The following is a 19210-nucleotide window of genomic DNA, read 5'->3' as shown; positions in this document are numbered from 1 at the left end:
CAAAGGGACCAGGACGACTGATCCGTGTAAAGGAAAGAATGAATGGGGCCATGTATCGTGAGATTTTATGTGAAAACCTCCTTCCATCAGCAAGGGCATTGAAGATGAAACGTGGCTGGGTATTTCAGCATGACAATGATCCCAAACACACCCCCCGGGCAACGAAGGAGTGGCTTCGTAAGAAGCATTTCAAGGTCCTGGAGTGGCCTAGCCAGTCTCCAGATCTCAACCCCATAGAAAATCTTTGGAGGGAGTTGAAAGTCTGTGTTGCCCAGCGACAGCCCCAAAACATCACTGCTCTAGAGGAGATCTGCATGGAGGAATGGGCCAAAATACCAGCAACAGTGTGTGAAAACCTTGTGAAGACTTACATAAAACATTTGACCTGTGTCATTGCCAACAAAGGGTATATAACAAAGTATTGAGAAACTTTTGTTATTGACCAAATACTTATTTTCCACCATAATTTGCAAATAAATTCATTCAAAATCCTACAATGTGATTTTCTGGAAAAAAAAATCTCATTTTGTCTGTCATAGTTGACGTGTACCTATGATGAATATTACAGGCCTCTCTCATCTTTTTAAGTGGGAGAACTTACACAATTGGTGGCTGACTAAATACTTTTTTCCCCCACTGTATGATGACATACAGGTCTAATTATATAATCTCTGGTGCAAAATACAATATGGTCAGAGTCTTGTGAGGCATTGCTCTCCATTGGCCACAAAGCAAATGTGTGTTAGCCAGGAGCTCTTTCCTCTGGCCCATGTCAGTGTGTGTCCAGCCAGAAGCTATAGGGCAGACTTACGCCCTCAGGAAAACTGAGTCAGAACCATGAAGCGTGGAGGAGGGATTACCATGGCAACAGATCAGCGTGCCATGGCAACTCATGCAAATGATGCAAACATGGGGAATTCGGGATATAGGGCATCCAAAGCTTACCAATGCAATGAGGGTGGCGCCTGCTCCAGCACACGCAACAATGTACAGGTGAAAAGATAGGTAGAACTGGAAAACATGGAGACAGATCTCTGGTTAGTGATGATACTTTCTTTGATTGACATTCATAAAATATGTCTTTCCCACAATCAGCCTCTGTATAATTACAGTACAGTGATGAAGAATCTACAGCACGTGTTATATTTTTGCATTATTTCAACTTACGCTTTTGACAAATGTATAAAACTTATTTTTTTGGTGAATAGGAAGGTTTATATGATATTCCTATTATATGAGGTTCATGATGGTTAATATGGCCGTCATATGATGTACAGAAAGCTTTACAGAAGGAGGAAGGGTTGCCGTTCTCACCTCACTCGTGCTACAAATGTCTCCTAGTGTAGATCCACAGGCTTTGCCAGGTGTCGCATTCCATGGAATAATACCTAGACAATCAGGAACAAGAGATATCGGTTAGGACCAACAACTGTAGCTTTAAGACAGGCCCTATTCAGTGCAGAGTGGTCAATCACTTCACTTGTACAGCATTTGTCGTAAATATCACTTGAGTTGACCTAATGCGATAGTAAATGTTCACGCATCCTCTCATTCTGATGTATATCTGTTTATACCATCTGCCATTAAAGAGGACAGATGATGATGATGATGATGATGATGATGATGATGCACTGCTTGAGGGTGATGGTAATGTTGCACGGATATGGTTGACATACCATACATTCCTCTAGTCATAAACATGATATAGATGTCGATGCAGTAAATGACTTAAACACCCTATTGATATTTAAAGGCTGTGTTATCAGCATCCATAACACAGGCATAATGTTAATAAGATACAGCCTACCACTGCCAAGTGGACGTACATCACACTCCTTGCATTAGGCCCTTATGCAGGGCTATATCCTGATATGACTCATCAATATATGGCTCATACATGGACGTGTTCTGCCGGATGCTATAGGCAGAATGGCCGTCATATGAATATGGGTCCTACTCCTAAACACATGAACCAGGTTGACATGTAATCACACGGATCAGTGTGTGTGTTACTGAGTGACACTCACCGTACTGCCTGACGTCCACACAGATGGAGTCAGGATCAGTGATGTTGGCCATGGGGGACTTCAGGGCAGCACAGGTAGTCCACATGTTGTAGAAGAGGAAGACGGGGATGGATGAGAAGCCGAAGATCCCCAGGAAGGCCAGGCCCAGGATATAGGTAAGGAACACAAACTGATGAAGAGAGAGAGGTGTTAGTGACATCATCATCATCATCATTATTGTCGTCATCATCATTATCGTCGTCATCATCATCATCATCATCATCATCATCATCATCATCATCATAATCATCATCATCATCATCGTCAACCTTGTCATTGAAATCTACTGCTACTGCTATACCTAACATAACACTCTACTATGTATAATTCTCCATTATTGCATTCATAGCCTTTACCATCACCTAATGACAGAGGATATTTATAACCAAGCTCATCCTCATCTTCATCACCATATCGTCATCCACATTTTCCTGATACAAAAGTTTCATCCAATGTTAGCTTGACGACACTCAGGAGAATACAACCGTCCTCATAGCAGCCTTCCAGGCCTTAGAGGCTGACGTTACTGGACATCTGCAGCGATTACACTGATCAGCCTAGAGAGGACAAACTGTGCCAGAGTTACCCTCCGGGACAGTACGCCTAAATGCATGAGTGTGTACAGCCGTATGTGTGTGAACGTCACAGACGCAATGTGTGCGGTTGTACGTGTGAGCATGTAAGCATGCCCTTGAATGTGTGTGTGTATGTATTCATGAGTTCAATATTTTTATGTATGTGTGTGTGTGTGTTTAAGCATATTTGACCGTATTTGTGTGTGTGACCATATTGGCGGGTGTGTGTATTCATGTCTCACCGTGGCTGTGATGCAGCGGCCGCACACGGTGGTCTTGAACTGGCTCTGCAGCTCCTTCTTGACGGCGCTGGTGGTGTAGAAGCCCTCAGCCAGCAGGATGATCCCATAAACAAAGAAGAAGGAGGCGATGCCATAGATGATGTACTGCATGGTCTGGATCCTGCTCGGACAGATACAGTCAAGATAGGAATGAATGTGAAGGTAGGCACATTCATATTGAATACCTTTATAAACTGTAAAGGTTGACATATAGGTAAAGACATATAGGAGATACAACAGAGAAAATGAGTTATCTTTCTCTCACACACACACACACACACTACTTACACGATGGTGAGGGTGGCGTGATCAGTGGTGATCCGGGAGAAGTGGTTCTCCAGCATGGTCAGTGTGCCGGTCAGCGCCACGTGACCACACCCGCAGAACAGAGCCACGCCCGAGAAACAGAGGATGGTGGCCACCAGTGAGGCATAGGGCACTCCGCCCAGACACTTGATGCAGCATTCAAAGCAACCTGCGGGGGGAGACAGAGAGCACTTTGCTTAGAAGGAGCAAAGAACTACACAGTTGGTCAATGTTTTCTTTTCGAGCTACATTAGCCTATAATTCGGCCTCTTGCTACATTATAATGTAGGCATACATTGGAACTATACTATGTATGTTTTTGTCCTGGAGAGCAACCGTCACTGCTTAATTATTCATGAATTAGCGAATTCATAAATACTAAATGTGATCATTTCTGACTGAGAAAGGGATTCACTGTATGCTGTAGCCTGAAACCCTTGAGGATTAGCATTCTTGCTAACCTGTGTTGCGTAAACAATGATTTGACAGATACAACCGAGTCACATTTACAGTAAAGTTGACAGATACAGTAGTCACATTCTCTCCAAACAAAAGCCACAACATTATCTTCATCCATCTCAACCATATCTGAACCGTTTTCACTTCATCATTGCAACTTTCCCAGTTAGAATTGACACACTCAAGCACCCAGGAGTGTTAAATATTACATGTGTTCCATCTTCCTCTCTACTTCCCCTAAAAAAAAATCCCTCTCCTTTGTCTTCATAGAGAAACATACACAAAGCCCTTTTAACCAATGGCATGAATAATGCACGTCTAATTCTAAACACACTACCAGTCAAAAGTTTGGACAAACCTACTCATTCAAGGGTTTTTCTTTATTTGTACAATTTTTTACATTGTAGAATAATAGTGAAGACATCAAAACTATGAAATAACACATATGGAATCATGTAGTAAACAAAGAAGTGTTAAACAACTCAAAATATATTTTAAATTTGAGATTGTTCAAATAGCCACCCTTTGCCTTGATGACAGCTTTGCACACTCTTGGCATTCTCTCAACCAGCTTCACCTGGAATGCTTTTACAGTCTTACATTTTAGTCATTTAGCAGACGCTCTTATCCAGAGCGATTTACAGGAGCAATTGGAGTTAAGTGCCTTGCTCAAGGGCACATCGACAGATTTTTCACCTAGTCGGCTTGGGGATTAGAACCAGCAACCTTTCGGTTACTGGCACAACGCTCTTAACCACTAAGCTACCTGCCGCCCCGTCTTGAAGCAGTTCCCTCAAATGTTGAGCACTTGTTGACTGCTTTTCCTTCACTCTGCGGTCCGACTCATCCCAAACCATCTCAATTGGGTTGAGGTCGGGGGATTGTGGAGGCCAGGTCATCTGATGCAGCACTCCATCACTCTCCTTCTTTTATTTTTATTTATTTATTTATTTATTTTGTTTCTTTTTTTCGGGGGGAATGGATCAGCTTAATATTGCAGATAGATTGTATCTTCTATCAATGTAATTGTCTGCATCACTTCCAATCCCCCATGTTTATTTTTATTTTTATATATATACTCCCCTTTATTACTTTTCAACCCCACCATCCTTTCCCTACTTGGAGTAAATTAGTGAACAACAATGCCCAGGCCTCTACTTCCGGTCTATACTTACTATCTCTCCATCACTCTCCTTCTTGGTAAAATCGCCCTTACACAGCCTGGAGGTGTGTTGGGTCATTGTCCTGTTGAAAAAACAAATGATAGTCCCACTAAGCCCAAACCAGATGGGATGGCGTATTGCTGCAGAATGCTGTGGTAGCCATGCTGGTTAAGTGTGCCTTGAATTCTAAATAAATCACAGACAGTGTCACCAGCAAAGCCCCCCCACACCATAATACCTCCTCCCTCATGCTTTATGGTGGGAAATACACATGCAGAGATAATCCGTTCACCCACACCGTGTCTCACAAAGACACGGCAGTTGGAACCAAAAATCTCCAATTTGGACTCCAGACCAAAGGACACATTTCCACCGGTCTAATGTCTATTGCTCGTGTTTCTTGGCCCAAGCAGGTCTCTTCTTATTATTGGTGTCCTTTAGTAATGGTTTCTTTGCAGCAATTCGACCATGAAGGCCTGATTCACACAGTCCCCTCTGAACAGTTGATGTTGAGATGTGTCTGTTACTTGAACTCTGTGAAGCATTTATTTGGGCTGCAATTTCAGAGGCTGGTAACTCTAATGAACTTATCCTCTGCAGCAGAGGTAACTCTGGGTCTTCCATTCCTGTGGCGGTCCTCATGAAAGCCAGTTTCATCATAGCGCTTGATGGTTTTTGCGACTGCACTTGAAGAAACGTTCAAAGTTCTTGAAATGTTCCGTATTGATTAACCTTCATGTCAAAGTAATGATGGACTGTCGTTTCTCTTTGCTTATTTGAGCTGTTCTTGTCATAATATGGACTTGGTCTTTTACCAAATAGGGCTATCTTCTGTATACCCCCCCTACCTTGTCACAACACAACTGATTGGCTCAAACGCATTAAGAAGGAAAAAAATTCCACAAATTAACTTTTAAGAAGGCACACCTGTTAATTGAAATGCATTCCAGGTGACTTCCTCATAAAGCTGGTTGAGAGAATGCCAAGCGTGTGCAAAGCTGTCATCAAGGCAAAGGGTGGCTATTTGAAGAATCTCAAATATAAAATATATTTTGATTTGTTTAACACTTTTTTGGTTCATGTGTTATTTCATAGTTTTGATGTCTTCACTATTATTCTACAATGTAAAAAAAATGTAAAATTAAAGAAAAACCCTGGACTGAGTAGGTGTGTCCAAACTTTTGACTGGTACTGTAAATGATTGCTACTTATTGTCAGAGCAGTGGTTTATAGGCCACAGGCACCAAACGGAAGAAAACAGACTGAAACAGGGAGGGACTACCTGGACTTGTTTTCATTTTCAGCATGTTTTCGTTTTCCGTTGCAACGCGTTTTGCTACAGTGTGTCCTAATGAATATGACCCTGATGTGTGGAACTGCTGTTAGTTAAAATCCTCCCCAGCACACAGTGGTCAGATCTCCTATTGGATGTTCATAGAACGTATACAGAATCAATGCTAACCAGTGCTAGCACCACGAGATGCTAGCGTTGACCTTTGACTTCATGCATTGCTAGACTAGATCCCTGACCAGTCCTCTGTGCACAGCCCCCAGTCATACCATCTAATGGACACTGCTAGTTCAACACAGGCAGGATGAGAGAGTTATGAGGGGTATGCTATATTAAATAATACTGTGTCATATGGTGAGTCAATGGTACGCTGATATTTTGCTTTGCCTATGGCAGCTACAAAACTCCCCAAAACTCTGACTTCTATTCTATTTGTTTTGTTTCAAGACCATTAAATCTGACGTTGCCTTGACAGTGTACCGTGACAAGCTCGTAAAGAGTTATGGGCAGGGTTGTAATGAGCGACCATTGTGGAAGGCAGTGGAGCGGGTTTGGCAGTGCTATGGTTGCTGGTTCCTTAGAGAAGGAGGCAACAGCAGTGTTGTTAAGAGGGAAAAAGAGAGAAAGAACACATTGCATTGAACACAAGTGTTGAGGCTTATGTAACTGCCCGTTATAAATAGCTCCGCATTGCAAATGTGGGACGTTACTCTGGGAAGATATTGCATTCCCTTGCATGTGCCACTTTGCTGTTTCCATGACAACCCGCTCCAATTGGCATCTCTCACACTTCGTAATTACAGACCGGCAAATTTCTTCTTCAGGAGTGTTATGGCTCTTTCTTTTACAGTTATTTCTCCAAATAAACAAATCCATTCTGATTTAATGTTTTCCATTTTGGAAGCTGTAGCTATTAATTTTTTTCAATTGACAAGGCTGAAATGAATGTCGGAACAGACCCCCACCAAAAAGAAGAGGCCTATAGGCTATTCCGTTTCTATAGTGACGGGTGACAGAGTTGACTGTTAATGACATCCACATGCCAACATCAATGGCATCCCATAATATAAGCCAAAGCATTTAGTCACCCTCATTAGTGTTGCTTCCAACTGACGATTCGATTCACATGTCTATGGACTTCAACATCAACTGGATATCAACAGTTTGCTACAGGCATTGAGATAGAGTGCTACAGAATCTTGTCTGCATGCTAGTCCTAATAGTAATACTTCCATTCAGCACTAAGATTGGCTTATCCAGAAAACACAAAGGGTTAAACCTAAGCAGCAACTGCTGCTGAGCGAGAAGCTGAGACTCCAGGATGAGGCGTTGGTTGGTTGCATAAGAGCACGGAGACCGAGCGAGCATTGCATAATGGATCTCTATCCCATTAATGTTAATGAAATACCAAGGCAAGGCATGGATGTGGTGGGGCACTAACTACTCTAACTCCTACCATCTCAGCAGAAAACCAGGCTAAATGACGGAACGCCAAATCGGTTGGTCAAATATGGGACAACTAGGTCTGGTTCCCTTGACTTGTGCCCCTAGTCAAAAGGACAAATGGAATGGTCCACTTCCATCTGAACAGACAACCATCCTGACAGAGCTCAAAAGGGATTGGTCGAAATGGGACAAACAGGTCGGGCCCCCTGAGTCTTGTGCCCCCTTGTCAAATGGAATGGTCCACTACTACTCCACTTCCTGCCTTAAACTAGGGGCCTCATCCGGTGCTAGGCTGCCTGTGGCGATGCCAGATGAGCTGAGCGTTTATCATCACAGTTAAAGTGCACTAATGGGAAACAGACAGGCATGAGCGGACGGCCGCGGCGGACTAGAACGGAAATCGATGGGCTATTCATTGGAGGAGAATTTAGGTGACAGAGCGAGGTCTAGTCCATCTTTCTCACTCTGCCCTGCTCTCTCTGGGGTGAAATATGAGAACTACAATTACAGGGCCCCAGTACAGCTATAGACAGAGGGCTCAGACCAGACACAAGGCTATATGTATATGTGCCCAGTACAGCTATAGACAGAGGGCTCAGACCAGACACAAAGCTATATGTCTATGTGCCCAGTACAGCTATGGACAGAGGGCTCAGACCAGACACAAAGCTATATGTCTATGTGCCCAGTACAGCTATAGACAGAGGGCTCAGACCAGACACAAGGCTATGTCTAGTTCTCCACTTTCAATTATTCCCATGTTGTTTGGGTGGAATCTGACACTAGAATACAACCAACCTTAAACCCATTCAGATAGACAGAGTATGAAAAACCTACTATGGGTATATTTACGATTATAAACTGGGTGGTTTGCAGCATGAATGCTGATTGGCTGACAGCCGTGGTATACCACGGGTATGACAAAACATGTATTTTTACTGCTGTAATTACGTTAGTAACCAGTTTATAATAACAATAAGGCACCTCGGGGGTTTGTGGTATATGGTCAATATACCACGGCTAAGGGCTGTATCCAGGCACTCTGTTGCGTCGTGTATAAGTACAGCCCTTGCCAATATACCACATCCCCTCGGGCCTTATTACTTAAGTATAGCCTTTGCATTTAGTGAAGTATGGAAGCCTATGAGGCTCAGTTGGAGAATTACAGTGGCAAAAGAGGAAACTGTCTTTCATTTGTGGCCTATTTTTCTACCAGCAGTGAGAGAATAGCTTCACGGGCCTCCAAAGGCTCTCTCACAAACCCCTTTCAGTACAGTGGTTCTGCTGTCAAGAAGTTCATCCCACTGTCTTTTGATGCCAGAGAGAGAGAGAGAAAGAGAGTAAGAGAGAGGGGGGAGAGACAAACCGCCAGAGAGAGAGGGAGATGGAGAGCAGGAGAACGATTGAGTGAGATAGACAGAAAATCAGAGAGGAAGCGAATGGGGCAGAGAGAGAGAGAAAGCAAGATGAAGAGAGAGATAGACAGAGAGAGAGAGAGGAAGCAAATGGGAGAGATAGAGAGAGAGCATGTGAGATTAAGTGAGAACAAGAGAGAGTAAGCAAAGAGTATTTTTTGGCCCGGGGGCCAGTGAATAGTGGTTGCCATGGCAGCATGTTACCCACGACCCAGTTGAGCGGAGCCTGTAGCTAGCTGACTACGCCACTCCACGGCTCCTCACTTCCCTTCCCACGCGTACACAGCAGAAGGGCGTGAACTCCCCTCGGGGCTCAGAGCAGCGGGTTCAGGGATGGGGACATGACTCTGAACCTCAACCTGAGCATGGTCTGAACGAGGTTCAAGCAAAGTGAGGCTGAACAGGTATCCAGTAGAGGAAAATGTGGGTGGTCCAAAAGTGGTCTGAGCACTCTGTCAGCCGGTCCCAATTCTCTCTCTACGCCTTCCCTTTGGCCCTAGACATTTAGTGTTTGCAGATCTGTAAGATGGAAGCAATATAGTGGAAGCTCCACCACCACAGTGCTTGTACCTATCCAGACCCTTCAGATGTGTAAACATCAAAGGAGAAGGGGTAAGGCTGTGTGACTACGCCTACATCCAATATTATTTCGTTTTCAGTCAGGTGATTGGTTTTGGTTTTATCCCATTTGGAAAATGGGCCATCCCCAGCCAGAGGAAAAGCCACTTTAACGTTCATGCATTGAGGGGTAAAAAACTAAAGCCCTGCAAAAGGACACACATCTATTTAAAATAGCTACTGTACTTGATACATTTCCAAAGGGATTTTCCCGCTCCAAATTATGAGTCATATTACGACACATTACAAAATATTGCGAAACATTATGATGAAATGTTACAGTGACACAGCTTAAACCTAATGTACAACATATTTGTCAACTCTACATTGACTAGTTTTAGCGTCAAATAAAGTCGCTTATAATGACTAGCCTTGTGAACATTTCACCGGTAGTCTGTTCTCTTGCCTCGGGCTAATCCAGTTTAGAAGCTCTGTATTCATTTTAGGATAATTTATTCTTCCTCTTGCATTGCATTGTAGGAAGATTCCCAACAGAGCTGTGTGGATCACCAATGAGAGACACATCTCCTCTCTACAGCAGGAAAAAAAAGATGGCTGCTTCAATGAGGCGTTGATGAAAGAGAAACCCCATCTGTTTAAAAAGTGAATAGGCTTGGGGGGGTGAAACACAGGCACACAACATACAAATACTTTCAGCATGTTCTGATATTTTACGCTACACTGTGTTTTTTCATGTGACAGTATGTTATATCCTTATTCTACAACTGCCAAGCACAACGATATGGACCAAATAAATATTGTGAAATCTAACTGTTTTAACGACACGACAACATGTTTCGGACTATTACTGTCAGATATCAAAGGACGGTAGAGTTAGAGGATCACGTGACATGTGACCTTCATCAAACTTCTCTGCCATACCCAGAGAACCTTTCCCCCTGACCCTAATCTGGTCTACATTCTATAGCCAAGTCCTTACCCTGGTCCAGCATTAATATGAAGGACACCGGGCAACAAGGTCAGCATCTGCCCACGCTTAATTGAGTGTAATGAAGTGTACCGCTTTTAAATACCCCCTCAGCACTCGTCTACTACACTCCTATAATTTCATCAATACTTTATCCCAGCAGTGGATTAACAGCGCCGGAGAAGATGGCTGCCGTTTTACAGCCCTCTAACCAATTGTACTATTATGTGTGTTTTTCCGCGTTATTTGTAATTTATTTTGTACATAATGTTTCTGCCATCGTCTCTTATAACCAAAAAGAGCTTCTGGATACCAGGACAGCGATTACTCACCTCATATTGGACGAAGATTTTTTCTTCAACGAGGCGGCCGCGAAGGATATCATACAGACACCCGACAAGGCCCAAATCCCCGTCATTCGCGTGAGGAAGAGACGGAGATATCGTGGACGTAGATCGGGGTGCCTTGTAAGGATCCGACGGCGAGCGAGTAAACTGCCTCTTCCATCAATCCTATTAGCTAACGTTCAATCATTTGAAAATAAATTGGATGACCTAAGATTACGGTTATCCTACCAACGGGACATTAAAAACTGTAATATCTTATGTTTCACCGAGTCGTGGCTGAACGACGACATGGATAACATACAGCTAGCGGGCTATACGCTACATCGGCAGGATAGAACGGCTGACTCCGTTAAGACAAGGGGTGGCGGTCTGTGTATATTTGTAAACAACAGCTGGTGCACAAAATCAAATACTAAGGAAGTCTCGAGGTTTTGCTCGCCTGAGGTAGAGTATCTTATGATAAGCTGTAGACCACACTATTTACCAAGAGAGTTTTCATCTATATTTTTCATAGCTGTCTATTTACCACCACAAACCAATCCTGGCATTAAGATTGCACTGAATGAGTTGTACAAGGCCATAAATCAACAGGAAAACGCTCATCCAGATGCAGCGCTCCTAGTGGCCGGGGACTTTAATGCAGGGAAACTTATATCCGTCCTACCTAATTTCTACCAGCATGTTAAATGTGCAACCAGAGGAAAAAAAACTCTAGACCACCTTTACTCCACACACAGAGATGCATACAAAGCTCTCCCTCGCCCTCCATTTGGCAAATCTGACCATAACTCTATCCTCCTGATTCCTGCTTATAAGCAAAAACTTGGTGACTCGGTTAATAAAAAAGTGGTCAGATGACGCAGATGCTAAGCTACAGGACTGTTTTGCTAGCACAGACTGGAACATGTTCCGGGATTCTTCAGACAGCATTGAGGAGTACACCACATCAGTCACTGGCTTCATCAATAAGTGCATCGATGATGTCGTCCCCACAGTGACCGTACGTACATACCCCAACCAGAAGCCATGGATTACAGGAAACATCCGCACTGAGCTAAAGGGTAGAGCTGCCGCTTTCAAGGAACGGGACTCTAACCCGGACGCTTATAAGAAATCCCGCTATGCCCTCCGACGAACCATCAAACAGGCAAAGAGTCAATACAGGACTAAGATTGAATCGTACTACACTGGCACTGACGCTCGTCGGATGTGGCAGGGCTTGAAAACTATTACAGACTACAAAGGGAAGCACAGCCGCGAGCTGCCCAGTGACACAAGCCTACCAGACGAGCTAAACCACTTCTATGCTCGCTTTGAGGCAAGCAACACTGAAGCATGCATGAGAGCACCAGCTGTTCTGGATGACTATGTGATCACGCTCTCCGTAGCCGATGTGAGTAAGACTTTTAAGCAGGTCAACATTCACAAGGCCGCAGGGCCAGACGGATTACCAGGACGTGTACTCCGAGCATGTGCTGACCAACTGGCAAGTGTCTTCACTGACATTTTCAACATGTCCCTGACTGAGTCTGTAATACCAACATGTTTCAAGCAGACCACCATAGTCCCCGTGCCCAAGGACTCTAAGATAACCTGCATAAATGACTACCGACCCGTAGCACTGACGTCTGTAGCCATGAAGTGCTTTGAAAGGCTGGTCATGGCTCACATCAACAGCATTATCCCAGAAACCCTAGACCCACTCCAATTTGCATACCGCCCCAACAGATCCACAGATGATGCAATCTCTATTGCACTCCACACTGCCCTTTCCCACCTGGACAAGAGGAACACCTATGTGAGAATGCTATTCATTGACTACAGCTCAGCATTCAACACCATAGTGCCCTCTAAGCTCATCACTAAGCTAAGGATCCTGGGACTAAACACCTCCCTCTGCAACTGGATCCTGGACTTCCTGACGGGCCGCCCCCAGGTGGTAAGGGTAGGTAACAACACATCTGCCACACTGATCCTCAACACGGGGGCCCCTCAGGGGTGCGTGCTCAGTCCCCTCCTGTACTCTCTGTTCACCCATGACTGCATGGCCAGGCACGACTCCAACACCATCATTAAGTTTGCCGACGACACAACAGTGGTAGGCCTGATCACCGACAACGATGAGACAGCCTATAGGGAGGAGGTCAGAGACCTGGCCGTGTGGTGCCAGGACAACAACCTCTCCCTCAACGTGATCAAGACAAAGGAGATGATTGTGGACTACAGGAAAAAAAAGAGGACTGAGCACGCCCCCATTCTCATCGACGGGGCTGTAGTGGAACAGGTTGAGAGCTTCAAGTTCCTTGGTGTCCACATCACCAACGAACTATCATGGTCCAAACACACCAAGACAGTCGTGAAGAGGGCACGACAAAGCCTATTCCCCCTCAGGAGACTGAAAAGATTTGGCATGGGTCCTCAGATCCTCAAAAAATTCTACAGCTGCACCATCGAGAGCATCCTGACTGGTTGCATCACCGCCTGGCATGGCAACTGCTTGGCCTCCGACCGCAAGGCACTACAGAGGGTAGTGCGTACGGCCCAGTACATCACTGGGGCCAAGCTTCCTGCCATCCAGGACCTCTATACCAGGCGGTGTCAGAGGAAGGCCCTCAAAATTGTCAAAGACTCCAGCCACCCTAGTCATAGACTGTTCTCTCTGCTACCGCACGGCAAGCGGTACCGGAGTGCCAAGTCTAGGTCCAAAAGACTTCTCAACAGCTTCTACCCCCAAGCCATAAGACTCCTGAACAGCTAATCATGGCTACCCGGACTATTTGCACTGCCCCCCCACCCCATCCTTTTTACGCTGCTGCTACTCTGTTAATTATTTATGCATAGTCACTTTAACTCTACCCACATGTACATATTACCTCAACTACCTCAACTAGTCGGTGCCCCCGCACATTGACTCTGCAACGGTACCCCCCTGTATATATATAGCCTCCCTACTGTTATTTTATTTTACTTCTGCTCTTTTTTTCTCAACACTTTTTGTTGTTGTTGTTTTATTTTTACTTTTTTTGTTAAAAATAAATGCACTGTTGGTTAATGGCTGTAAGTAAGCATTTCACTGTAATGTCTGCACCTGTTGTATTCGGCGCATGTGACCAATAAAATTTGATTTGATCCCTAACCCTGTGCACTTACTGTAGCCTACGCTCTTTAGCTGTCTGTCTGCCTGGCTCCCTGCCTGGCTCCCTGCCTGCCTGCCTGCCTGCCTGCCTGTCTCCCCGCCTGCCTGCCTGCCTCCCTGTCTCCTTGCCTGCCTGCCTGACTGCCTGTCTCCCTGCCTGCCTCCCTATCCCCATCAGCCAGTGTACAGGTATGGGAAATCTGGGATAAACCTAGCCAGCTGTGCAGGGGACTCCCATCATAGACCTATGCACACATTAATATACACTCATACACATATGCACACAGAGAACTAGCTCTATGCAGTCAGGCACATGTACATGACATACAGTGTGCAGTGCACATCATGTACAATATACACAGCTAGCACATTTGGTTCCTTGGATGTTGTGGGAACCTACATTTTTGGTTTCCCATTGGTTCTGGGAACGAAGACATACGTTTCCTGACCGGTAAAACTGAGAACATTCAGCCTATTCTGGGAACATACATTTTTACATTGCAGGGAGGTTCTGAGAACGTTTTACTATGGTTACCTGAAAGTTTTCCATTAATCATGCAAACACATGTATATTTTATTGTGGCACGGCATCAGTGAGATTTGAACCTATGATCTTCTGTTCTCTATCCATGGAATCAGTCCACTGCGCCACCAGGATGGATCTAGTATGCCATGTGATTTTTTAAAACTCAAAGCTGTTAATTTTAGTCTATTCAAACAGACCCCATTTCAAAAGAAACAAGCACTCATTAAGATCAGATGCGGCCAACACACCTGAAAATACTTAACAAGACAGAGGATAGAGAGAGTTTGTTGACGCTGAGAATAGAATGTACATATTTTTTTATATATTCTTTGAATGTTCTTTGAATGTTTTCTTGTGGTTTTTATGGAAAGTTTTCTTAATGTTCTGAGAACATGGCTTTAAATGGAACCATGAGGATGCCTGCAGAAAACGTTACGCTAAAGTACTAAAATTCCCACTAAAAAACACTTATTTCCCTCATTAAAATGCAAATCAATTTATAACATTTTTGACATGCGTTTTCTGTTTTTTTTTGTTGTTATTCTGTCTCTCACTGTTCAAATAAACCTACCATTAAAATTATAGACTGATCATGTCTTTGTCAGTGGGTAAACGTACAAAATCAGCAGGTGATCAAATACTTTTTTCCCTCACTGTATGTGCTAGCTGGGTATCCTGCACCATTCTATGGTTCTAAGAATGTTATGTGAAGTTGGGGAGTCACGTACACATACAAACACAAAACTACACATAGCCTAAGCAGCTAAACACACACACACACACACACACACAAGCTTCGAGACAAGCAACACTGAACCATGCATGAGAGCACTAGCTGTTCCGGACAACTGTGTGATCACGCTCTCCATAGCCGATATGAGTAAGACCTTTAAATAGGTTAACATTCACAAGGCCGCAGGGCCAGACGGATTGGAGCAAGTGTCTTCACTGATATTTTCAACCTCTGCCTGACCCAGTCTGTTATACCCACATGTTTCAAGCAAACCACCATAGTCCCCATGCTCAAGAACGCCAAGTTAACCTGTCTAAATGACTATCGCCCCTTAGCACTCACAGTTGTAGCCATGAAATGCTTTGAAAGGCTGGTCATGGCTCACATTAATACCATCATCCCAGACACCCTGGACCCACTCCAATTCGCATACCGCCCCAACAGATCCACAGATGACGCAATCTCTATTGCACTCCAGACTGCCCTCTCCCACTTGGACAAAAATAACACCTACGTGAAAACGCTGTTCATTGATTACAGCTCAACGCTCAACACCATAGTGCACTTCAAGCTCATCACTAAGACAAGGACCCTGGGATTAAACACCCCCCTCTGCAATTGGATACTGTACTTTCTGACGGGCCGCCCCCAGGTGGTGAGGGTAGGCAACAACACATCCGCCATGCTGACCCTCAACACAGGGGCCCTGCAGGGGTGCGTGCTTAGCCCCCTCCTGTACTCCCTGTTCACCCACGACTGCGTGGTCGCACACGACTCCACCACTATCATTCAGTTTTCTGATGACACGACGGTGGTAGGCCTGATCACCAATGACAATGAGACAGCCTACAGGGAGGAGGTCAGAGACCTGGCAGTGTGGTGCCAGGACAACAACCTTTCCCTTAACGTCAGCAAGACAAAGGAGCTGATCGTGGACTACAGGAAACGGAGGGCCGAGCACACAAACCTACATGTACATACTGTATTACCTCAATCAAGTTCCAAGTTTTAATGTCACATGCACAAGTACAGTGAAATGCCTTTCTTGCTAACTTAATCAAATCACCCCAACTACCTCGTACCCCAGTACACTAACTCGGTACCGGTACTCCTTGTATATTGCCTGTATATAGTATAGCGTTGTTATTGTTATTTATTGTGTTACTATTTTATTTTTATCTATTTATCTATATTTTTGTATCTATTACTTTTTATCTATAAATGTTCATACTTTTTAACTGCATTGTTGGGAAAGGGCTCGTAAGTAAGCATTTCACGGTAAAGTCTACACTTGTTGTATTCGACACATGTGACAAATAAAATGCGATTCTATTATTATTTTTTTACACACACACACGAACACTGAGCAAATTACACTCAAACTCGATGAAAGCATAGTATCATTCCTATGGTGAAACCAGAGGGATGAGAGTGTGGTCTACCCTTGCCCTCAATCCTCAAGGTAAAGATTATGGTCCTCTGCTCTGAGACATTACATGAATGTACGGCTCAGAGGGCTCAGTGCATTGTTTGCAGCTGTGTCGCATTAATTCACCAAAATGTAAGTCTGAGCCTCCAGCCAAAGGGTCTGGTACAGTCTGAACCGGGGTGGCAATGGGATGGCTGTGGGCTTATGTAACAGACTTAGCTAATGCCCTTTCCCATGCCCCTGTCATGTGATTATGGCCATTCACATGGTCAAAAGAAGCATTTCCATTTCCACCAATGTCCTCCTCAGGTCAGAGTGAGTGGAGGAAGGTTTTCATACCTCACTGGTAAGGATGGACACTGGCTCTATGTGAAGTCCAGTCCATTTCTTACAGATGCCAATAGAATCAAAGATGGACTCCACAGAAGAGATGGGACAGGGGGCTCTCTAGCCATTCTTAGTGGTGGTTATTTCAACATGATGTTATATTGAGAAGATAGACAGATACAAGTGAATCAGAGTCATGAGAGAATGGTTTTACTAACAACTAGGGAATAACACATAGTATCATGCAGCCCATTTCCATAGAATAGAACATTCAATGTTTCCACTAACACACCATATTCCTCTTTGTCTTTCGCTCCATTTCCCTCTCTTTGTAGTCACAGGGCAGAATCACATTGGCTGTCTCTCTTTATGATCCTGGATGTATTGATGTCATCGTTAACACTAACGAGAGTTAATCGGGCACACTGAGGTTTATGGGATCTGAGTGGAGCGAGCAGATTGGGCATCAGTAGGCGATGGAAGAGGGCCAGAGAGACTGGCAGGAGGTTGGCACGGCTGGCATTGCATAGGAACAATGCATGCTGTGCCAACCTGTCACTCAGTGCTATTCATACACCCACATACAGACCATACTGTAGACAAAATGAACACACAGCATACACACACTAACATGCACACATAGACACATACAAATATACATAATTGAATTCACACAGACTAAGGAGCTGCATGTGGATACACTCCCACTAAAATATACATTTTATGCATGCATGAACACACACACACACACACACACAAACACACACACACACACTCCGCAGATGGAGGCTGTGTGTGTGTGTGTGTGTGTGTATCAGAGATAGCAAGAGCAAGAGAGAAATGGTTGAAGGGCTTGGAGATGAATTGAGATAGTGGAGATGAGCGAGAGATGACAGTGGATGGGTGAGGGGGAGAGAGGGATGTAGCAGGCTGAATGAAAGAGCAATAGGATATGAAAGAGAGAGCGACAGAGTGAGAGAAATTAGGAGAGACTGGGTAGAATAAATGAACAGAGAAAAAGATAGAAAGGGGAGAGAGAGAGAGAGAGAGAGAGAGAGAGAGAGAGAGAGAGAGAGAGAGAGAGAGAGAGAGAGAGAGAGAGAGAGAGAGAGATAATCAACATATAGCCAGCAGCATGAACATCCTGCCAAGTGAAAGCATCACTGTACAGAAAAAAAGGTTCCAAAAGGGTTCTTCGGCTTTCCCCATAGGAGAACCCTTTTTGGTTCCATGTAGAACCCTCTGTAGAAAGAGTTCTACCTGCAACCAAAAATTGTTATTCAAAGGGTTCTCCTATGGGGACAGCCGAAGAACCCTTTAAGTTTCTAGATAGCACCTTTTTTTCTGAGAGACCTGCCTATGACAGCCGTGATATGAGAGAGATACCAAGCCAACACACAAAGACCTAGGAAACCTGCTCACCCCTCCCTCATCCCTTCTCACTCCCACCTCCGCCTCCCCCCACGTCCATCAAACAACAGGCCTCCTGAAGGGGGAGGGACCTTTAGATAGACAGGGCCTCAGCTGGACCTTTCCGGACCCTTCTGTGAGCTGAGAGCGGAATGACTGTGTGTGTGAGTGTGTATGTGCGTGTGTGTCTTGCACATGCCCTTATAGCACCTCCTTGGCTACATGTGTTGTCGTGGAGATGGCAGAACGCCACCCTAGCCACTTGGTCTGTGACATCGCGCTCGCCTACGCCGATAGGGGCGGAGTCTCATCAGGATAACAAAGACCCCTAAGTAGTCCTCCATTGATAATGTTACTGTGACTCATAATCAACATTGGTCACAATATTTCACAAAGGCGCACTCTCAACACTGTAATCACCACTGAATGTGTCTCAATCAGTACATTTACATGCACAGTAATAATTTGCTATTAAACTGATTATGGCAGTAGGCAGATTATGCATAGTCATGTAAACACCTTACTCTGCTTAAGGTCATAATTGAAGTAAGCATACGCTGATTAAAACACCTGGATTTCTGAGCAATCTTTCAAATTATTAGGACATGTAAACACCTTAATCGGAGTTCCAGCATTGTATTTGATCTGCGCATGTGCTAGCACCAGCAGTGCGAGCCTCTCTCTTTAACGCGAGTGAAGTGAGTTCGGAACAACTGAAAGTATGCATCTTAAAGTATACTGAACAAAACTATAA

General features: G+C 44.4%; 1 protein-coding gene across 1 annotated transcript in view; it reads right to left on the bottom strand.

Moving 5' to 3' along the window:
• The window catches only part of LOC311112261 (neuronal membrane glycoprotein M6-b-like), a 33744-nt gene that overhangs the window by 2105 nt on the left and 12429 nt on the right, over positions 1 to 19210 (bottom strand). The window contains exons 2-6 of the mRNA XM_084155312.1: positions 3211 to 3397; positions 2884 to 3043; positions 2028 to 2196; positions 1315 to 1388; positions 946 to 1011 (exon numbers count right to left, since the gene is read on the bottom strand). Coding sequence (XP_084011438.1) covers positions 946 to 1011; positions 1315 to 1388; positions 2028 to 2196; positions 2884 to 3043; positions 3211 to 3397 — 656 coding nt within the window. The remainder of the gene's footprint in view (positions 1 to 945; positions 1012 to 1314; positions 1389 to 2027; positions 2197 to 2883; positions 3044 to 3210; positions 3398 to 19210) is intronic.

Source organism: Coregonus lavaretus (assembly GCF_964263955.1).
Source record: "Coregonus lavaretus genome assembly, chromosome: 38".
NCBI lineage: Eukaryota > Metazoa > Chordata > Actinopteri > Salmoniformes > Salmonidae > Coregonus > Coregonus lavaretus.
Note: the sequence above shows the minus strand (reverse complement) of the source record. Positions and strands in the feature narration are given on the sequence as shown.